The sequence below is a fragment of the Bombus flavifrons genome, chromosome 11 (assembly GCF_040668555.2).
Source record: "Bombus flavifrons isolate JBK064 chromosome 11, iyBomFlav1_principal, whole genome shotgun sequence".
In the NCBI taxonomy this organism is placed as follows: domain Eukaryota; kingdom Metazoa; phylum Arthropoda; class Insecta; order Hymenoptera; family Apidae; genus Bombus; species Bombus flavifrons.
In genome coordinates this window covers 12272494-12297280 of record NC_138452.1, presented here as the reverse complement: position 1 = coordinate 12297280, position 24787 = coordinate 12272494, and the positions used below count along the sequence as shown (strand labels likewise).

At 32.1% G+C, this 24787-nt stretch overlaps 1 protein-coding gene across 5 annotated transcripts; it reads left to right on the top strand.

Moving 5' to 3' along the window:
• The first annotated feature begins 1857 nt into the window (after positions 1–1857).
• Positions 1858–24734, top strand: LOC138184892 (uncharacterized). 5 transcript variants are annotated; one of them, XM_069123316.1, is made up of 15 exons: positions 2030–2080; positions 14287–14349; positions 14757–14870; positions 14936–15133; positions 15216–15514; positions 16416–16763; positions 17026–17320; positions 19846–19987; positions 20912–21105; positions 21386–22028; positions 22367–22521; positions 22623–22778; positions 22849–22987; positions 23165–24015; positions 24243–24734. In XM_069123316.1, exons 5-15 carry the CDS (start codon positions 15456–15458, stop codon positions 24390–24392), a joined length of 3132 nt encoding a protein of 1043 aa, XP_068979417.1. In that variant the 5' UTR covers positions 2030–2080; positions 14287–14349; positions 14757–14870; positions 14936–15133; positions 15216–15455; the 3' UTR covers positions 24393–24734. The 5 variants fall into 5 exon arrangements, with proteins under 5 accessions (XP_068979420.1, XP_068979416.1, XP_068979419.1 ...); XM_069123319.1 differs by lacking the exons at positions 14757–14870; positions 14936–15133; positions 15216–15514 and having other exon boundaries at positions 1858–2080; XM_069123315.1 differs by lacking the exons at positions 14757–14870; positions 14936–15133; positions 15216–15514 and having other exon boundaries at positions 1914–2080; positions 23177–24015.
• Positions 24735–24787: the final 53 nt, after the last annotated feature.

Below are 24787 nucleotides of genomic sequence, written 5' to 3'. Positions count from 1 at the left end.
ACCTTTCTAATTTCAAATATTTTATACGATAACAGGACTGTCTCAATAAATAACCGTCTCGTTGCTTTACATTATGCAAAATATACAGTTTTATTGAGAGAATCCAAAATGTGTCAACGAATATAAATGTTTCGCTGATAATCGGTATTTACAGTTTTGAATTCTGTTTAACGGTGTAACAGTCAACTCGATCCAACGTTTCAATTTCTACTACTTTGCAAACATGAACCCAAATTATTCCCATGTAAATGTACGCAACGTAAAATAAACGATAAACTAATTTTTTTTTTTTTTTTTTTATTCTTGACTGATTCTACGACTACTTTCGTAATCACCGGTACAAATATGTATAACAACAGAAACTGGCAAGTTCTAAACAGAAACTACCAACGAGCTAAAAACACTTGTACGTATGTTTACTAAAGAAAAAGTTGTTGTCAAATTTGAACGCGCATACCTACGTCAGTGTTTGTGATTGAGTCTCGTTTCGGAAGTTGGTTCGTTTGACACGACACTGCATGCTCTCTGTGCAGAGTATTAATATTGAGATTCCTATATACGTAAAATTGGACGTGAAATTTTGAAATTCAGCACCAGATATTTTTAACGAGTACTTGCTTCGATTATTATGGCGATCAACGAAAAACTTAAATAGATGTGAGATTTTGTGGTGACATTTTCTTGTGACACGAAACTATTGTTTCACGAACTTGTGACAACCGGTTGGGCAATTTTGAACTTTAACTACACAAAATATATTGTAATTTATTACAATATATTTATTTCAAGCTGGACGATATATTCATTTCAAAAATGAATGGGTAAGTTTATTATCGTAATGATATTTGAAATATGGAAAACCGTTGTTTACTTTTCATCTACGTAATATAAATGCGCTATTAATTTCAACGATGACAATATGTCAACAGGTACCAATTCGATGCAATCGACACTCGTATATTCTAATTCGTATTCATATAAATATAATTCGTTAATACCTTAGAAAAATGCAAAGTGCCGTTCCTTTCGTTCTTCACTCCGGATTAACGTATCGTTTTTAATACTCTATCGCTTATTTTTCGTTTGAATTAAAAGTAACGATCGATCGAGACAACGATCTTGAGCGGAAATATCCACTAACTTGTAAAACATATTGTCAAAACATATTGATTTACAATATTATATTCTTGTATCTGTTCTAATTAATTCTATTATAAAATGGTAAAAACTTGTATGTGTACATTCTATATTAATCTACTTATAAACATTTCACATTCTCGAGCGTTCCAATAACAAAGAAAAAAATGTTGATAAAAGTCGACGTTAATTTTGCCAGAGGTACTTTCGCATCTTTCGTTAATTCCAGAAATAAAAAATCTAAGATTCAAGAGTTTGGTATAATTCTTGGTGATAAAATTTGAAAATTTTAACCGAATCGGATAAAGTCCGCCAAATGATCTTTCTATTTTACGTATGGACGCACCTTCTCGGTTCTGACCTATTATTAGAATATAATATTATTAGAATAATTAATTAATTAATTAATTAATATTATTAGAATAATATTATTAGAATATTATTAGAATATAATAAAATATAATCGCGAAACTGACTATCGACGCGTATGAAAAAATAAAATACAATTTCCTGTGTACGTACGTAGTTATCCGAGTCTACAAAGCAAGGATACGCAAGGATACGGAAAATCGTGGCAAGATACGGGTAGTGGGGATCGACGGGTGATAATTGCACGACTAGGATTCACAGAGAACGGCAAAGAGGCGGACAGTCGCGTTGTCAGAAGTGTGAGAAGTGAGTGTCGCTACGGCGCGAGCACGAGCACGAGCACGAGCACGAGCACGAGCACGAGCGCGAGCGCAAGCGCCGGTCAATCCGTCGTCAGTTGCGAAAAGCAAGCGAATCAGCTCGATTCGTACGCGTCGTGCTCCAATTTCGTGTTCACAGTGATATTTGGCATCGTGGTGTTCACCTGTCATTTCGACGAAACTAATCTGCATAAGGTCGGCCGATGCGCCACGTGCGCAATGGGTATGATGGGAATGTTCAAATGGTTCAGAAAGTAAGTCTTCTTTTTTATTTTTATACTTTTGCATTTTCATTTTTTCTTGTCACTTAGTGTTGCTTATGGGACAGTGTGTATTTTGATTTGTATGAAACGATCCAGTAATAAACAATTAAAAATATTACGTGTGTAATAGGTTGTAGATAATGTGATAAGTGGAATATATAAACATGTAGTACACAGTTTCGAGGCTATTGGTAATCGAATATGCAAATTGTATATTTTTACGTCAGCTTTACCTTTGAAATTGTTTATAGCGGTGATGTTAATTAGAATGCCACTAGATTAGAAACGTGTATTGTTTGTTGGCTACTTTCTACGAAACTTTTACAACGAACTTGCGATAAACATTTTAGAAAGATCGAATGTCGTAGCATGTAGCCTTTGTACTGTTTTTTTTTTCTTTTTTTTTTTGTCAAACGTTCGTATTTATTGACGGTGTGTAAGTTTTTTTCTTTTTTATTTTATTGTCAATTAATCACATACGAAATCATCCGTCGCTATTTGCCAATCGAGTTTCTTGTATATTTTAACGTTGCAAACTTCCTTATACTTTGCAAATATTTAACTGCTCTTCTCGAATTTCCATCGATCACTTAGTTATTGGTGATTTCTTGATTATTACACTGGATGATATAGTCCTACTTATTTCGTAAAGAAACAATGAAATATAACGAAGAGCGTTTTGTACATGTACTTCCATAATTACATCGTCATTGACAGTTTTATAATGTCATACTAGTAAGGTAACTGTAACTGTACTTATTGTTTAAGTAAAATATAACGCGGAGTATTTTGCGCTCCTTGTCAAGGCGAAAACGTACTGATACGTTGTTACGTGTATAAACGACATTACTTTTAAATATCGTATTTCGCGTAGTTGTCATAAATTTAAAATAAAGGTGACACGACTGAAAACAGTTAAACAGAAAAGATAAAAAAATAAGGTTTAAAGAAAATGATTCTTCGAAACGTTCGGCGCAATACAATTCCAACTGTTAGTGTATTTACCGATTAAAGGTCACAGACTTTCAGGAAATTTAAAACTCGAAAGATTGAAAATTATATCGCTGTTTCTGCGAGTGAACGAGATAAATTATTCGAATGGCAAGGATGAAGATATTTAATAAATTAAAATCATATTCTATATACTCTACACTTTGTTTATTAAGAATAATGATACGGGTAGAAGACGTTGCTTACACACTCAGAGTAATTTTATATTCGTAGCATTTCCAATTTTACGTAATAGAAACTATCACAATTACGATATAATTCGATCCTTTTTTATTAATTACTTAAGCATAGGAATTTAGCCGTATAACTCTTTTTTTAACAATATTTAATGACCAAAACATTGCATTGCAGGCGTGATTTTATTTTATTTTAACCACTTTAGTACACCTTGCTCGAAGCGTAAAGAGGAAGTAATATTTCCCACAAAACAGAAAAAAGTAATTAACTACTAACAAACTCGCGAGCTGAAAAACTTGATTAACGTCAATGAAAAGTTATTTGGAAGAAAGAAAAGTGCTAATAACAACGAGATTGCTTATTACCACGAGTAAAATAATTTCCTGGTATATAGCTTTATTTTTCTTTAAACGATATTATAATTTAAACGCTTATATATATATATATACATTATTCTGAATTTTAATATGTTTTACGTATAACGTAAAATGATTAAAGCGTTAATTACTTTCTTTTGCTACTCTGTCGACAAACACAAAAATTTTATTATACCACGAAACGAAAGATAGAAGGAAGAAATCGCGATTTATTTATTGCAACATTTCCAAAATTATGTCTCAACCGGCGTCGCTCGAAAAAGTCTATATCGTCGAACAACCTAATCCAACAACTGTTTGATCTTTAATTCTTTTTCTCTTAACGTAATCGCGTGGTAAACTGTTGGCCTGATAAGGTTCCTTAAATCGTAATAAACCAGAGATAGAATTATTGCACGCAAACGCTTAAAAGATTTATAAACATCACGATCGCTTATATATATAGTCGTATTTTTCCTGAATGATGTGACGAAAGATTTAGTATCATACGCTTCAAGTTTAGAACACAGTATTTTAGACACATTCATGATGCATGTACGAACATATTTTTGACTTTCATAAGACGCTGCGACATTAAAGTGTCGAATATTAATTAGAATATCAAGTAGACTAGACCTATGTCGAATATCAATTGGAGCAATAAGTAGACTAGAGACATTCTACGATCATTTGCTGCAGGAACATACTTTTTCTAAATCAGATACGGATCGTCAAAACAGATACTGATCAAACTGATCGTAATAAAATTTTTCGCATGGTCGAATCTTCTTTATAAAATCTTTTTCCAAATAGTCAAGAATAAACTACAAGATATTGTTAACATTATTTTATCGATTGTTTTATGAATAAAATTATATATTTTATTTCATAAATATATTAATATCAATGTTTAATAAAAACTCTTGAATCAAAATGTAGTAATTTCTCTCAGCTTTTATATTAGATATAAATTAACGTTTATTAATTATTATTCTTACAAGAGAATATTATAATATTATAATATTATTCTTCTGATAATAATCGAGGGTTTATTTTATTTGGAAAATTCTCGAATTAATTAAAAAATAGAGAAAATGTGTCGGTCCTCCGTTTAGTAAAAATAAATTCGTGTACGTGTAACTTTTTGAAGATACCATGTAAATTCACGTTTATTTAAGATATAGAATAGTGTCGTTAAACGTAAGCACATAAAGCTGTTAACAGTCGGATTGTTAATGTGACAGTTGTTAGCACGACGCAGTTTTGTATGTTTACAAAGACTCGTTTTAAAGAGTTTCGAAGGTAATTACTGTGCAACTTTTGTTACAATCAATGGGTGCTACGACCTCCTGTGACGCTCATTTACTATAAAAGAAACAATTTTGTAGCAAAGACGCGTACATAAAACTTTTCTTTTCTGTTCAGACGCATACAGTAATTATATCATTTTGCAATTTTTTATTATACACATACATACGTACATGCCCTTTAATTAAGACTCGTCCATTCGATATTTATTTATTTTAATTTCGTTTATTTATATTAATTTAAATTATAGTACGTGCGTTATTTTACGAAATACGTACCTTTACGTCCATTACGTACGTACAAAAAAATTCTTGCGCTTTAACAAAATTATTCCGATTCAAGAAATTAAAAACTCTGAAACTTTAATAAAACCGTACTATATTATTTTATATGTGTATTTATATACTATATTAATAATGTTATAACATATGATCATCGATAATACCTCTTGCAAGTCATAAGCAATATTTGTTCGAAAATCGTAATTCGTTGGCGAATATACGTTGTACGACATCGAGGAAAACAAAATCAACCTTCAAAATGAAAACAAATTTTATGACGCAGTAGACTGTCTAGTTACTACTCGATAATAGCATATTGTTTCGTCATTACGTATTTCTTGGACGCTTATCCAATGACCGAATTCCATTGCGCAACTATTTCTTCCTTCCGTATGAGCGAATGAACGAATTAATTTTGCGCGTTTTACGCGAGGTGGTAAACAATGTGGTATGGACAGTTTCGGTGGAACATACGAAATCATTACAAGAGAACATGTACATAAGTAAATATTGAATCGTCAAATATCTTCTCGTCAAATATTTTTGGTAAGTTGACAACTACCGAACTGCTATTGTTGGGATCATAGGTGGCCATAATAATTCCAATGAAATTTAATTTAAGTCATTCGACTGTAGAGTATTTAATTTTAATTTATATTCTATACATTTACAGTAATGAAGCTCGCTAATGATCTTTACCACGTAAAATATAAAGTAGAAATAAACACGAAGTACTGTAAAATTCAAGAATTTAATCTTAAATCCATGTAAATCACCTACAACCCAATGATACTGGTTTAAAGTTAAAAAGAGCCAACAATTTACGTTTGAGCACTTTATCGCCCTACGTGCAACAGATGCAATTTAAAAATTGTAGAAAATACTTGTTCAACGAAAGAATTGCTCGGTCGATTTGAAAATACTTCGGTATCGCTTGGATTTTCGCTGTTTCTGAAATTGTCCGAAAGTTCGGTAATAAAAAAAGAGAATAGGAAGATAAGAATGGCTAGTAGGAAATCCAACGGTAACGTTTTTTGCTGCAAGTTCTCACTGTTGCTGTCGTATCGAGCAAATCTACCACAGGAAACTGTGTTCAACAAAGTGAGACCACATTGTTTGAACCGACGCGGCGCGCAGTGACAAACGAGCAGTCACTTCTTTCACTGCGTTACAACAATGAATACGATAATTATGGTTACTAAATATATCACACGTGTGACACTTATTACGATTGTTCTGTGTCTCAACCTATATTTGGAGAAAATGGTCCGCTTTTACGTAACACCGGGTCAGTGAAATTAATTCGACAGAACAGTTCCTCGATGGATAAGCCACCGAATGAAGATTTCATTTTCAACGAAGAAACGTTTAAATTTCGTTTGGAAGAAATATTTTATATTTTTTGCGTGTCGTAATCGATGATTAAACGTTCATATTATTATTATTAATATTAACGTTTGAGTTAGGTTTGATTAAGTTTAATTTAACGTTGAACATCACCGAATCGTAAAGTTTGTAAAAAAGAAATCAAAACGAAGGACATGTGAGAACGTAAATATCGCGAAGAAAACGAACCTTCGTTCGCGTAGAACGTGCTTGAATGAAAATCGTTCGAATTTGAAAAATGGAAAGAAGTTATAGGACTATAGATAATATCGAAGAAAGTAATCACTCTGGTAAATCTAGCGTTAAAGAAGATAATCGATATCTGAATAATTATCGATACCTGATATTAGATCGTTATATCTCGCGTTGAACAAGTATGTGATTAAAAATTTGCACAAGTAACTTTTAACTAACACAGAGAAGTAGAAGTAAGTAGATGGAATAAATTTGCATCTTTATTACATATCTATGAAGATATTTTCCCGAGGAAAAACATGAAAGAAAAAATGGTTCTGTGAACCAAGCGATTTTTGCATATGAAAGTAATAACAGAAAGAGCTATTTATCGTTAGGTTGAAATTAACATCATGTAATTGAATGTTAAGTAGATCCAATTAACTATACAAATGTCGGTACTTTCACAAGGAATCCTTGCAATGGAAACTTTCGATAAAAATAAATTCCACCGGAATAGCTTCGCGTTAATTCCCAAACGTTTCACGAGTGATCGAGTTTCCAGGATATGTGCGGAAAAAAGCGTTGGAAATATGGAATTCGCTTTACTAGTTTTTCTTTTTTCTTTTTCGCGTCACAGCTTGTACAGCAGAGCATTAGAGTAATTAGAACGCTACGGTTATTACGAAACCCATTAGAGGAAATATTAATATCTACGTAATTTACCATAATTTATTGCTATAACGTAAAACCGATAAGAACATTAATTTCATTTAAAAATACAGATATAAGAGTAAAACATGTGTGAAACAAGAAACAAGTACCTATTATATATTCGTCTAAAAATACTCGATCCAATTTTGTATTTTTTATTTATTTTATATCATTTTCTAGAAGAGATAACAAGCAAAAATAATCTTCTAAAAAAGCGTGAATGATTAAATCCACGCTAGAATTCGATCACGAAACAATACGTACTTGACGAGAATACGATGGAACCTTCGGTATCCGGTACAGTTAATAAAAAGAACGCTCGTCTCTTCTTCTAGTGATTATTTTATATTTCAAATAGAATGATAACATTAAAAATAACAAAAAGCAAAATTTAACTTTAATCCAATACCTCCTCACGTACCTCTTCCTGTCTTTAAATTGTACGAATCTTTTACTACCTTGAAATTACGTTGAACTATGTTCTTTGTTTGTATTTTAAACCTAGCTTTCCTATCCTGATCCGACTTTCCTTTTCTAAATATCTCAACATAAAAATGTCTTCGATGTTGTACATTTTTGTTACATTCGCCGTGTCATTATCGTTGTCTAACTTTAAGAATGTCCCTCATTTCGTTTGAAAACTTAATATCGTACTTTCTTTCTCGACATTCCTCGTATCCCAAACGTTTCAGACTTTGAGCAGAATCTTAACGTACATTTTGTCCAAGTCAGGTAAAAGTCAAGCGTTTCGCAATGGCATTTCTCGCGATCTCAACGACACGTTACGCATGTCACACGCTAACACTTTTTCTCTGAGTTTTTGGTGCCGATGCCATTTATAAACCGGCGACACGAACATGGTAACCTTCGCCTATAACACAGCTCGTCAACCAGAGAATTATGCTTTATCATAGACGTCGCTGCGACCGGTTCCCCTGTTCCAAAACATTCGGATGGTTCGCGACGAAATGACGACCTGCTGTATTAGTTACATCACTGGTCCACACAACCGTGAACGTTAACGTGGTTATTCATCGAATTTATAGTTCGCGTTCGATTTCGTGCGAGTTTCGTCTACTCTTGATGTCTCAAGTGGAATGTTTCCGCAGTTTGCTCCGTGCTGTCGAAGTTTCTGCGATGTTTGCAAGCGTGTGAAGTTGTCCAAAGTTAGTAGAAAAAGTTTCATTTGACATGAGTTGTCTGTGATATTTAGTAGAACCAAGTCGATTCTTTAAGATGGATATTGTTTCACAAAGTTCTGTACGGCTGAAATAATCTTCTGCTTCTTAACATTACTTAACTATTCTTTAGAATCGAAATTTTACTTGAGAGAAAATGTTTTTCATAAAGAGTATTGTATCTCATACGGTTTCGCGATGTTTTATCAACAGTTATGTACATTTAGCGATATTAAAATTCCTCGTGGTTGATGTCCTTTGAAATTGAAATATCATCTGATATAGTGCGCGTTTAAAATCAAACACTATGCACTTGGAATATCCGTGAAGGCCATTACTCTATGAAATCCCATGGAACTAATGTTCTGTGAAGTTGAAATTCCTTTAACGTCGATACTCTTTGAAAGAGAATTTTCCGTTTAAAACAAAATATCTCTGATATTAACGTTATTAGTGTCAACGTTAATTTCAGGAACTTTTCGCATTATATGTTATGAAGTTAGAACTATCGTAAAATTCATATATAAATTTATATAACTCGTCGCTTAATTTTCCAATGGATCGATACAAATATATATTAATTATATCTAAAGATACGTATCTACATACGATATAACTCACGAATACGACTCTGAGAAATTAAAATCCTTAGTATTTTTTAAAATGAAAATTCCGTTAAACCGCTGTTCCGTACTACTGAAATTCAATGGAGTTAGTGGTCCAAGAAATTAACATCCTGTAAGATCAACAGCCTACGATATTCAGATTCGGGATAATATAAACTCTTTTCGTAAAATTAAAATTTCGACAACACTGCAAACGTTTTTAATTACGAATATATCGTTCTATCGTATTTATAACAAAGTTTTAAGAAAGTTGATAAAACACTCTATTCCATAAATACGGGGTGGTTGGTAACTGGTGGTACAAGCGGAAAGAGGGTGATTCTACGCGAAAAAAGAAGTCGAAAATATAGAATAAAAATTGTTCGTTCGAGGCTTTGTTTTCGAGAAAATCGACTTTGAATTTTCGCTCGGTACGCGTGCACTTTATCGCGTCTCGTTATAACGGATCTCACTGTAGATCGTTGTCTCGATGGAAAAATTAAAAAAAAAATTTTTATTCTATATTTTCGACTTCTTTTTTCGCGTAGAATCACCCCCTTTCCGCTTGTACCACCAGTTACCAACCACCCTGTATATTCGTTGATCTAAAAGCTTGCTTCAACATCTTACGTACGACAGCGATGGAAAGATTCGATATCAATGAAAGACAACGATCAAAGGATTGTGTCATGAAACGTAAAATGCGAGGTAGATGCTACATAATGCTAGCGAATAAATAGTTCGATCAAACAATAGACAACGATCGGGCAAAAATAGATAGCCGGACGAGTTTCTCCGTAATACCGTTTGCTTTCTGCCTTGTGAAAATGTCCCGAAAAGTTTCAAGCGTATCGAAGATACGGGTTAATTACGCTCAAAAAGAACGGGGCCTTTTGTGTGGTTTGGAGGTGAACACAGGTAAACCGTTACCTTAGAATCAACGTAACTTTGCTACGATATAACGACCTCCATTATGCTCCTAACTAAATGATCATACGCTTACCGGTACCAAGTGTTTTCTACGTAAAATCATAGCAAAACGAAGATTTAGCTATGTACTTTATTCGTCGAATATTCTAAGTGAGAATACAAAAGAGAATACGAAAGATTTCGACCAATTACGTTGTATCGTTCGATAGACAGATGTAGAAGCGGCCAATTTGTTTGAAGCTAACGGAATGTTACAGAAATAAAATTGAGAGAAATGTAGAAAATAATACTGAGTATCGTACGTCTGGAGAAATTAGAATGATAATTACATTTTTTTACAACGTTTGACTGAAACTCAGGTTTCGTGTCCAACAATGATAAATTCTATCGTAAAATGATATAATTAATACGTTTGCGATAAACTGTTATATTTTATTCGCGAAAGTTACATTCACCTTAGAACTTGAAATTAAACTCTTCGATTTTACTCGTTATCAATTGTAAGAGATAAAATTTCCTCTTTTCAGTAGGATTACTCGATTTTCGAAACAGTAAATTTCATTGCTAGTGTAAAATATACCATATAAATATATAGTGAAATATTTGTAATATTATTATTTCGATTCTTAATATCAGAAGCGATTCCAGTATTCGCGTGTATACACCGTGTTACAAGTTCATTTTAACGTTCGTATTTGCGTTTGTCTTGTGACAAATTCGCGAATCATCTTATTTCACATATTCACATTACATAATTGCTGCTAATGAAACTGTGACGATGCGGATCTGAGAATAGCGGCAGGTCAGTTCTCGCTGCACAAGCACACAATAAGGGTTTATTAAGCATACTAATATACCATATGCTTTCTCTGTTAATAGTTATGTCGTCATATGGACGACGAGTACATAGACATCGGTAGTATTAATTTAAAGCGCAAGCTAAAACGTTACGTCCTGTTTCTTCGCTGATCGTGTTAAACTATTTTAAGAAATCATATCACCGCAGTTCTTATTTTTTTTTTTTTTTTTTTTTTTTAATGAGCGATAACGATTGCATAATATACGTTGATATTTAATAAGAAATTGCAGATTGAAAACGACTGATATTCGTTTTGATATCTGTTTGAACGTTACGTTTAATGTTAGTAATCGTCGGTTGTGCAATCAGTCTGATAATGAATATTTATCGAATTTGTCAAAAGTATAAATAAGAATTTATGTATATGAAAGTTTTAGTATTTTGATATAATCGATGAACTTTAATTAAAATGAAACATTATTTCACAACGTTTGCACACTAGCTAACGATTCTAACGTCTAAAAATTTCGTTTTACTGCTATGAGACGTGGCCGATGGTCTTTGAGATTGATCTTTCGAACTATCGAGTACCGATACACTTACTATCAAAGTAAGATTTCACAAAAGGCAGCATATTACACAAACAATTTTCTTATAACATATAAATTTTCAAATCAAAATATTTATTTCAGATTGTCAACAAACCAGTTATAATTTAACAAAAAAATAGACACAACTCGTCACCTAGTTTATTAGCCGAAGATACGTGAAATGCGGTCATAGGATGTGCAGTATTTGTATTTAATTTCCTTATTCTGTCATGATTAATCTGCACCACGTAGACAAAATATGTATCGAGCACATATCTTTCGATAATTCGTAGAAAAATGCAGCTATATTTATCGCTTACTTTACACTTATTCGCTTTTATTTCTTTGAATAATTTTGATTTAATATATCGCAAATAATATCACGATAAATTTATCGATATAATCGCGTAAATGTCTCATATAAGTCCAGAAAAAGTAAAATCTTTGTTACAATACCTGGAGCGTGAAACGATCTTTACCAAAATTAACGACGAATCTTTGCTCAGGTTTAATTTCTCGGGTTATATGAAAATACGAATTTGCATAAAAATCCGCAACCTAATTAGGAATTTTGCTCATTCTCTCATTTACTCCTTGATATCTATTTCTAAGGAAAATTATTATCGAATTAAATAATCATTAAACTATCATAACGTTCAACGATTTGATATCGTTCTTAATAAACAGTCGCTAGTATTTAGCTTTAATTAAGCGAGTATATTCAAACGAAGTGAATCACGGAAGCGTACTACTTTTGCTAGCGTTCTCGCTAGTTAGTAGATTACAGTTTATCAGATTGCATTATCGTTACGTCTGTATCTTACCTATCTTCATCCGGCGTTCCTGATTTCACCGGCATAGAAATAGACGTAAAAATTGCTACTCTGTAAATTGTGCACGTTGTTACGATTCGTATTGAATTTCAAAGAAGAACGATATCCATATGTAAGTCCTTGTACGAACCACGAGATAAAGTGTTTCGGTTACCTTCGAGTGTAAATTAGAGAGTCTTAATTATGCTTCGACTTGTGTTCATCGATAAAACCATGAAAAAACTTTATGGACGTTGGTATCGATAAAGTTCGTTAGGTTATCGCTACTCGCTTTCCGATTTTATCGGTCGTTCAATTAGTCTTTCGTTTAAGATCGATTACAACTTAAACGATTCGTAAAATTGATTAATCAATTAAGTCGTCTATAACGATCAAAGTATACAGATGTTGTAATATTATATATATTATTTATAAAAAATGTAACGAGTTGATTTCAATCAAATGAAACGTAGAGGCAACGTAACAATTATCAACATCGTTTACAGAAGAATAAGTTCAGCACTAATAGGGTCAATTTTAACCACTCGATGTAACCATTACGCAGAGTTTAATTAATTGTTCCAGCAATTGGTTGCAGGGATTTCTTAACGAAATCCTGTTTAATACTTAAATTCAATTGAAGAAATTACCGTTTACGCTTGATCTCGTCAATTGCGAGCATGCCTACTTTCCTAGCTACGCAATCTTATAACCGGATAACTTTAAATAATAATAATTTTAAATAATAACTATTGAGTCGTCTTCAACATTTCTATGGTATTTGTTATATCTTGATTTAACGTCACAAGTACAATGGCTCGTAAAAACATTTGATTAGTTAACAGAGAAAATTTGTATAAATGAAACTTTTTCCATTGGCACACGGCTATCGCGATTGTATTGATAAAATTTGAAACCAAGCCAAAAATGTACATAGAGATTGCGAGATATTTAACGTAAACACACACTTAGCGTTAGTAGAAAAATTGGCATACAACATGGGATCGTGATCCTCAACATACATATACCTAATTAACGCCAACGATGGCTCACTATGTATGCATATATAGTGGCTTAATGTAGCGAATAGTTCAAAGCTGTGAGAATTTTCAAGAGAGCCTAATCAAATTTTAATAATAAAATTTGCTAAACTTGCCCGATAAAAATTATTCTATTTAAAAGTGCAAATTCTATGTTTATTAGATCGCGAAACATTCGTTTTAAGCTGTCATTCGGTTTTTCGCTCTGTTAACGAATACATCGCTAACGATATGTAAACCGGAAAGAAGGAAGAAGCGCAGGAAAGAGAACAAAGTAAGAAACGAAATACATAATCGTGTCGGCAGTGTCGTTGTTCTACGATCCATGAAAAAGGAATCAGAGAAAGTACAAGTTCGTGGAGCCTGGAATTTCGCGGGCAAAAAACAGATATAAACTATTTACTTTCCGTAATGCTTCGGCTTTTTGCCATTCGAGTCGTTCCACTAACCTCTCTAGCTCTTTGAATCGTAACAGAATAAAATTGACGGGTCTATTACTTATCTTCCCTCCGAGGAACGAATTTTAATTTTAATATTATTAATAATGTCTTTAAAGTGTAATTAACATCACCTATGATATTGGCAATTTAAGATCTACAGTTATTTTAATATCTCTGATTTCAAAAGTATTTAAAAATATTACGGTATTTGCTAATAATATTTCTAATTTGATATCTACAATGTGGTTCAATTCTTACGGAAATTTTCTTATATCTAGAGATAATGATTTTTTCGTTACCGATCGATCGAACGAATTTCACGTGCTTAACTCGGTTTCTAATTGTTCTCCATTGCACACTGCCAATTCAATGACACGAGTGTATATATTTTTTCAGAGATACCATACAAAGAGATCGAAACGGCTGGAATTTAGCTCAAAAGCAGAACGGCCTCAATAAGTAAGTTTTATATCATATTTGGCTGGCTCAGAATTATAACGATGTAAGTCAAAATTTTAAGAACATTAGTTATTTTACAGTCGTTAAAAGAATTAGTCGTTCAATTTGATAATTAACTAGGTTATAATTTCATTCTGTATAGCAACGTGATTCCTTAATTTTAAAAATATATGTGTGTGTGTGTGTGTGTGTGTGTATAGAGTGAGGGATCGAACGTTTTTATAATAATGAAAATAAAACAGCTCAATTTATAAACAATAGCGCTGAATTGACTTACACTACTATGATTTTCAGCCCGCCAGTTGATGCCTTCCTAAAAAATCTTTACTTTTAATTTATTGAATTATTTAAAGAAAATGATAGTGGGCAGATATCGTATCTTTTTGGTATTGTACATTTATTCGCAGATAATACGAACATGTGACACATGCATTACACGATCTAAGACTACAACATGTGACACTTACAAAAGTTTCACATTCGATAGAATAGAGGTACTCACCGACATATGTTGCTGCAATGTATGGTATAATATATCCAAAGGTATACAGTACTAGTATTTTTCTTCTTAAAAGTTCAATGTTAGGTCAGGTTCCGGCTCGTTGTAATATGTTAAACCTCACTGAACACGAGAAAATAGCGATCATTATCACCACACCTACCGTGGAAAATCGTTCAGCGATTGTAGTTATCCGACGACTACAGACCGTATTGATGCTGTTTACTGCTACTGTTTAGGGCTTCCAAATTTTCACCAAACCACTACTGCGTGGTTCATAATCACGTAATAATCCATTTTATTCGAATGTCATTTGATTCAAATCAATATCGTTCACTTTTTAAAAAATGCAGTATAATTTTTAAAGTGTTGTACTAGCTTGCATCACGAAATAAAAAGACTGCTCGAATTCAAAATTGCAACGTACCAATCACAATACGAGATATTCGGTGATGACTAATAGCGCATCTTAGAATGTTTTTATCGATATACGATCGATAATTCGATCCAGTATACACGTTAACAACACTAGTGCCACCACGAATTTAGTTTGAAGGATACATAACTATTAAATGTAAAACAGAATTTGATTACTTTGATTTACAAAATGACAGACAGAATGAAAAGCCATCAAGGATCGAAATATAATCGCAGACAAACTGTCAGGTAAGTGCTACGTTTTCCGCGCGAAAGCAATAAACGTCTTAACCTATTTTATCATGTACATTGTAAAGAGAATTCAAACTGACAGCATCCACCGTGGTTCTTCCAATCGACATCGTGCCATATTTAATTTCTTGGAAGGTTGTAGTATTTTCTAGTTTCTAAGCATTATCATTATCACTCAAACTTACTTTGTATATTTAAGTGGTATATCGATTACACTTTGGTGTCACATGATGTTATTGTTACTATCCTTTAGAAACATTGTCTGTCTTTTATTTTATCATTGTCGTTTGTTATGTGTGAATTTTTCGTATTTTCTCAAAACAGTTACATTTGTGAAAGGGTTCTCAACTTAGCTAATATAAGTAAGGTGTTGATACTATTGTAATATTTGTTACAATATCAATTAATCATATATATGAGTGTGATTTGTATAATATAATATTATACGGTATGCTATGTGATGTGATGTAATGTAATGTAGGTTAAAAATGTCAATAAATATATATGAAATTTTAAAATTGTAGAGAAAGTCGAGTAACTTGATTTTATTAATTAAAAAGCAGTGCCTCTTAAGATGTCCGTAGATATTGAATACTTTGTTACACAATATTTCACTTACATAATTTATTTGTCTTTTTGCCTAATATTATAGTAATAATTTCGTAGTATTAATTTATGACTTGAATTAAAAGAATTAAATTTTCGGAATAGTAGAATATTTTAATGAAATTATTTCTAGTAAAGCGTTATTGTACTCATTTTTATTGAAATATGTAGATATATTTTAACGTGTTTATAATTGATAGATTATTAACAAATACAATTACGGAATACAACATTTCTTTTTCGTATACATTACTCTAAATGTTACTTATAATATTTTTACTTCTGTTTTTAGCGAATCTTATCGTAATGCTCTTCAAGCTTTCATAGATCGAAGACGAATCTCCGACGACGTGGACATCGAAACACCTTGTAGTCCCGATAAGAAAAGGGCAGACTTTTTGTCAAAAAATAATAACAATAAATCCGACAATGAACGAAACTTACGAGAATCGAAATCGATCGTACCAGGTGTACCGCATATATTAGCTCCTGAGATTTTTGAAATTGGATGGGTAGCGGGCACGGAAGATCGATATCTGGAATTGATTTTTGCAGAATGGCAAAATACACGAGTTTCACTGAAGAGGCATTCGCATCCGGAATGCAAAGATGCTGTGAAAGCGGATTTAGATGTGCTTTCGTACGTACCGATCGATACTCTATAAAACGATTCACTTTTATCGATACGTTTCTACTATTTTAATATGAATAAAAAAATATGAATTTACATAAAGCAGTTTATACATGTTATACGTTTTACAATCTTCGCAACTGACAGTTTAAAAAAGAAAAATAATTAATATAGTAATTTTCGTGAATAATATCAAACGAGACAAGTGGAAACGATACATTAAGCATTATCTTCTCACTTTCACTTTTCTAATATATATGTTTCTGTTTAGGGAGATTCGACACCCTAACGTGCTATTGTTAATGGCCAGTACCTTCACAGACGATCATGGTTTAGTCTCTATTTTCGAATCCATCGATTGTACCCTTTATCATTACATGCACGATCAGGGTGAACGAATATCCATACAAGGCATTGCGAAATGCGGAGGAAGACTGTCCGATGCTTTAAGACATTCTCACATGCGCGGATACGTGCACAGTGCCATCAACTCGCATTGCGTCTATTTGGCTTCTAATGGTGTCGTGAAACTAGGTGGATGGGAACTGGCCATGCATATCAACAGTGTAAGTGAACATATTCATCTTTTTATGGTGGTGTATGACATACGTTGATTAATTACTTTGCTATTAATTACTTAGTCAATATTTTTATAACATGGCTCATTCGTTCCGTGTTATATCGGAACCGTACTTTCAGAGTACCGTGTTGTAAGAGGATTGGGTGTACTAATAAATATCTCATCAATGACGTTCAACGATATCAATATAACTTATGTTTCTAACATTTCTGCAATGTGAGTTAAAAGCGTTAGTGGCTGACTTGCGCGTAAATAATCCTCCAGAAAATGTCTCCTTAATATTACTAATACGTAACACCTCAAATAGAATTGTAAAATTTAGGATCTATATTTATTTTCTACTACATTATTTCGACGGATATTATTTGCCATTCTTTGACGATCTTTTCTCATGAATTAAAATCTAAGAATAGAATAATGTAAAATCAGAAATCAAGCATTGTTTCAAAATCGCTATTCCGTACGATGTACAAATGTAAAACGTGAAGTCTCTAAAATGCCGCTTAAAATGCTCGTTGATGTAATCGCAGTCAAAAAAGATCTTAGTCGATCAATTTTTCTTTCCGATCACTTGGCTCTTTCCCAATTGGTATTCAAGTACACAAAGTAACTGTTTCATATTTATTGTCAAAGGATAATAATTTACCTATCAGCGAAACCTGCATCTCATAAGTGAACTTTATACAAACAAAATAGCACGTTCGTAATAAATTGTTAAACCAGGTTGCATTAAAGCATTTCAATAAATCTTTGCGCTGCACATTCTTTCGCGGACAATGAAGAAATTGATCGTCATGGAAAAATAATGATATGGCGAATTACTCGTTTGTCATCGGACGAGATTAATTGAAAATAATCCATACGTGTCGAACTGTTGCGCAGACTGTTTTTTACAAGGTGTGACTACTTGACAGTTCTTTTTTTTTTTATAAATCCTCGGGAATTAATTCATGCAAAATATTTGTGAAGAAATATCGGCGTGTTACCTCTTCGCACAATGTGAATTGACTTTCACAGAGCCAGCAGCAATTATTCTTTTCTGCGTGAATCGTCAGGTTATTAACGAAAGAAAGAACCTAGTCACAAAGAACAATAAAGGTAAAAAGTCGTGTGTTGAAAGTTGGTTTCACTATTGGAAGTTAACGAACTGATTATGATGCGGTAGATCGAGGATCGATGAAAAATATAATAATTCACACGTTGCATAAGTATACTAGCGAGATTTCGGCTATTTCGGTGAAAGGATTAAACGCTGATCAGATTTCATATCCATTAAATTACAATATATGTGATTTATTTTATAATGCGACACGTGTGTCGTATAGTGATATTTAATATCTTTTAACTAATATTAGATGCTCTTTTGTACCCGATTTTTACTTTATACTTACAAAATCTTGATCAATTCGAAATGTGAAAAAAAAGGTTCTTTCGACATACGCGAAATCCCCTAATTATCATTTCGTGAACTACACACAGCTGACATTAAGTATAACGTCATATCCGTTTTTTCATTGACGCACCCAACAGTATTTCGTAGCAGGAAATTGTCGGCATCGCTTCTCACCAAATGTTCATTTTTGAATAAAGTCACTGTACCGTAACACTGTTAATTACGTTCAGCGGATGAAACATGGAAATTCACGATAATCATAGGTAGCGGATAGCTGAATCTGTGGTGTACATTATTTTTGAACACATGACTCAATCTAAATTCATATACTGTTTTTCTCATCCGTGTTTGCGTTTCACCATAAGCAAAACACTTAATATATCTTTTAATTTTTCAACTAAGAGCATGTCAATATTTCCAAAATATTTTATCGTTGAATTCCCGGATATCTAAAAAACTCCACTTAATTAGCAACTTACGTTTATATGGATACTTCTTTGTAGTAAAGTGCTAGAAAACGTGATTTTACCATTTATGTACTATATACTTTAGGTATTATGCCTAAAATCAGTGTTGCAGATATTTTTACGAAGAGAATTATACTAAAATGTGCGTGTGCTTATGTGTGAATCAAGTAGCTCTAACATACACGCAAACGTTTCAATAGATTCTGTGAATTTTACACAATCTTCCGTCTCTATTCGCGCTCAGTTCCCACGGATATTTTTTACAGCAACGCCTAATGTTGCAATGTACGCGCATATTATTTATAATGTAAAGATACTTTACGAAACGAAAGATATCTTAATATAACTTTAAACATACATACAGATATATAAAGTAATATATATACAGTAAGATATATACAGTAATACAGATATATAAAAGTTTTAGTTAGTAATACAAAATAAAGAACGATCAATAGACTTTAAAGAATCACGAAATATTTTGTAACCGTATAAAGATATCTTATATAATATACGCCAGTGTTTTTTTTTTTTTTTACGAATATAACACCTAACTTTTCGAATACGCAATTTATGTATATACAAGTGCCATTGAGAAGCATTTTTATTAACTTTCTTTTGACAAGATTGTATTTTTTAATTTTACTATAGCCAAAACCAGAGAGAGAATACGAGGAACGTTTAAGAAACGAGATTTATCGCTGGCAAGCGCCAGAACTTTTTCACAGTTACGAACCATATAAACAGAGCGATGTATACGGACTGGCTTTATTGATTTGGGAAATGTGTACAAGTAAGTGTCCAATCAAATCAGATGGATCGAATCGTCGATCCTTCTTCCACTATTTTTTTTTTTTTTTTTTTTTTTTTATAATAATACGTTCAATTCGTATAACGATCCGAAACGAGTTTTGTGTATTCGAAGAATTTCATACGCATCATACGATTTCTTCGCCTGAATCTGAACGATTAGGAGATTAACTTTTCAACCAGAAACGCCACCAACAACTCAATATAAAAATGAAACAGGTTTAGAACGAATAAGGAAACGAAATCACGTTCACTGAGATTTCAATAGTTTTAAACGAACAATAAACCAAGTTTCACAACTATTTCAACTATTTCAAAATATTTATTTATAATAAGCAGGATAACATATGCGCGTATGATGCACGTTTGCTTTTTAATTATAAGTGAAATAGCAGCAACCATATTTGCGTCTCTTATATTTATAATTAATATGTATATCATAATTTTATATTAGATTGGATTAATTAAGATCTACTGGTGCAATGTATAGTGCAATCGATTACGTTAAAAGCGTGGCAAATGGCCGCGTACGTGAAGAATTTTTAAACTTAATCTTCTCAAGAACGAAGCTGCAAGTGTATATTTTCGTTTTATTTTTTCATAAGGAATCCATCTATGTCCGATTGTACTACCTGTACAGAAACACCCTGCAGTTTAATGCTTTCTATGTCGTTATTTTTTCTTCATATTCTAAAAATTAAAATTCGATTTTTTTTAATATATATCGTCTGAAATTTGTACATCCTTCGTTTTTTGTATAAAAGAAAAAAAAAAAAGAAATAATCCTCCGAAAGCTTTTCTCTGCAACGACTAATTTTAGTCCTTGTATCGTACATTAATAAATATCAGTATGCGTAAAATTACAAATTGGTTGATAAGAAAATATTGATTTTTGATTAATAAATAGTGCATGTACCATGGAGTGGGCACAGTAAAACAGACGTGGAAAGACAGTACGTGCATTGGAAACGTGGTGTTACTATGGATTTATATGATTTTCCACCATTGTTGAATAATTTACTAGACGCTGGACTACAATTAGATGTTAATAAAAGGACATTGGATATGGATAGAATGCGTAGATTTCTGCAGAGATTGGAGGTACGTTTCTGTAAAAAAAGAAATTTAGATTTAAACTTCATCAAAAAATTAAATCTCGTGACATGTTATTTGATTCAGAAATATAGTATCAATGAAATTTGTTATTAGGTAATTTGAAAAATTATATAATATCGATCTAATTTGGTACATTTTTACATGTGCATTAAATTTCAATAGATATGATAGAGGAATTTTATTTCTGTGCAGTTTTCACTTTTAAAAACTCTAAGATCTTTGTAGATGCCACGAATTTCTATCGAACATGTATCATCAATTTTAGACGCAATACGAACGTGAAGAACCAGTTTATGTCGACCAGTACGCGAACAATAATAACGAAGCTGAAAATATTTATAGCTTGCCAATAAAAAAATCTCCCATGAAAAATAAGGGTCCGAAACTGACGAAAAGCGTTTCAACCAAACAGTTATCTCGTTCCGCGTTAAGTCCAGACCCTTCATTGAGGCAACATTCGTATTCAAGAAAGTCAATATTCAAGCAAATTGCAAATCAAAAAGTAACGCCTGATATCGAAGAAATAAATTTCTTTGCTGACGATGTTAAAGGCAATACTAAAAACGATATAGAGAAAAACACGAACATTTTTTGCAATTTACAAAATAATTATAAAAAGATTAACCATCCGACTACTAACGTAGAAGTGTCAAATATTCGAAATGAAGAATTTAATGCACAAGAAATTTCGCAACCGTGGAACAATACTTATAGAAAAGTCAAAGCACCGCAGGAAGCAACGGAGTCTAGAACAACATCGGTTTATTCCTCGCCATTGTTAGAATCTTCAGACGATGAATCCTACAAAGACGCAAGAACTAACTTAAAACAACTGAAAGAAATATTGGCAAATAAAAGGCAACATTTCTTCTACGGCAGCCAGTCGTCACGCGCATCTCCAAATTTAAGTACGTATACATTTTTTATTTGTATTATTTGAAAAATGTTTCGAGATCATTTGGAATCTGATAAATACAATGGTAAAAGAGCTATAATTCCTTTCTGCAACTAGAAAAATTAAAAAGACGAGTCAAAAAATTTGGAGTATTTTTATTAAATTAAGAAAGTGAATTAAAATTCTAATAAAAGTTTAATAATGCTTCCGAATGTATGTTCCCATTATTATTTATTAATTTTTAAAAGATGTAAAGTTACAAGTACAATGCTAATAAGATATTTAAATAAATAATATATTTCACTTATTACAACACTACTTTATGTAGTTTTTTTAATCATTTTAAATCAGGTCCGACCAGTAAAATGCTCACTAAAGTAAAAAGCAAGGATTATGAACCACATAAGCCAGCTAGTCACAAAACTAGCTTAGAACCAAAATACAGTAAATCTCCTAATCAGTATAATCCGACTTACCTGAAGTCAACGTTTCAACAATATCGTAAGGTACAATTTTCTTTAAAATTAGTTTAAGATACTCTGGACTCTACTAGATCGTTCTTCAACAAGTAACATTGAATCTCATTATATTCTAATACATGCTACAGATTCCCTATTTACATACTCCTAAGGGCATTAAGGATGCAATAATACAACCACAAGTATTGAATTCCAACCCACAAACCTTCTTCGAAACATCTTTATGGAGAAAGGAGAAGTTAATTTGCTTATCTAAAATGAGAAAAATGCATACCGATGAATCTGTAAGAATTTATATTATTTTGTTTTTGAAAATCCTAGAAATCTTTGCGATTATATACTTTATAATTACAGCCACGCTACCTTGCAGAACAGATAGACGATAGCGATACTATTTCCACTGAAGCTACGACTAAAAATCAAACAGGAAAATCAACAGAATCGGTTTCTATCAACAACAATATTACTTACGTCATAAAGAAAAACTCGGAAGGTAATAAATTAATCTAGTAAAAATAAAATATTTTTCTAATCTTCTTGTCTCAGGCTGAAATAATATTATTCCTGTTTAAGTAGTTTTGAAAAGTTATTATTATATTATAATGTTCTAAAATTTATAACATTTTCTTATCTTTAGTGTAAAAATTAATCTTTATGATAAAACGATTAGTCACTAAAACAGAAACCAGCCTGGGAGGATCTGACCAAGTATACGAAAATATAAACAATTCAGCGTCGGCCACTAGTCTTCAGAGCGAACCCTTGCAAGTTTTAAAAGATGCTTTGGACCGAGCTACAAAAATTGTGCGCTCCGTTACTCCAAATAATAACGATTCATGTCCGTCTCCTACATTTAAATACTCTTATCGGGACTTTGAAGTAACTTTGGGTGATAATCAAGCCAAGAAGGATATTTTCGAAAATCTGTACGATTTACAAAATAACAGCGACGACGAGGAAATTAGAGCTATTGAATGGACAACGACAAAAGACAAATCATTTTTGTTCGATAAGTCTAATGTAAATAACCCGATGATTAGCAATGAAACACAAAGCGAGTCTAGTAATAATAATGGCATTAGCCTTACCAATATTGAAGACTACAGCCATTCATACGACGCAACGATTAATAGAAATTTTGTTTGCGAATCAATTGCTGAAGTGTCAAATGAATTCAACTCTTCGTACATTGATACAATATCAGAAGAAAAAAAGGCTGAATCTTTAGACAATAAAGTAACTAGTATTAAAGAAAACGCCAAAGCCTCCGAAACTGCACAAAAGTCTGAAATACACGTTCAGGAAAGCAATGTCGAAACTAAGATAGAAATTAAGGAAAATGAACAGAAGTCTGCTATGAAAAATCTTGATCTTACGTTTATGAACGATACTACGAAATACAGAAACTGCAAAACGTGTCATCACAGTAATTTACCAAGGCGGCGTTCTTTACCAGCAACATTGAACCAATTGAGAATAGTTAACAACTCGGCCTTAGGGAAATTACCTATACGCAGAGGGGTAAGCTATTTATTTAATAAAAGCTGTAGTACGCTATATATGTACTGCATATGCTTTAAGCATTTATGCAATTAATTATTTTGCTTATTATTAATTAATAATATAAATAAAAAGAAACATTTATATAAAAATGCAATAAAGCAGATATTGAAAGCTATTATGTTTTCAACGATAATTAATAGAAATGCATTAAATGACAAATATTTACTTTACTTATATTGTTACAGGATATTGACAATACCGTCATAGCAGACAATTCCATCGAAGATTTATACATAGACGACGAATTTGGTGATGAATTAAACATAAATATGGTTTTGTTAGATGATGGTTTATTACTTAACGAGGATTTCTTATCCGAAATATCGGAGCTATAGAATACTATAAAATAATAATTATCAGTTACGTTATTCTAATACTGCTAATAATTTATTATACTTTACTTTTAAAAAATATAACCAATATTACATAGTTATGAAGTTCCAATTTAGTTGGAATACGCGGTATCGACAAATAAACATTTACACTTACTTTATATTCGTTTTCAAAAAATATTCATATATTTTGCATTTTGACATGTGTACGACAATTAAAACATAACTATGTATTTCTTCTTCGTGTAAAATATATCATTAAGTACTGTAAAGTACGAATACACACACAGTAATATTTTTCGTATATAACATAAATGTAAATAATAAATACCATTTATATAAAAATTGCAAAATATTAAAACAGATGTTTTTAATATTACTTCCTAATTATAATAAAT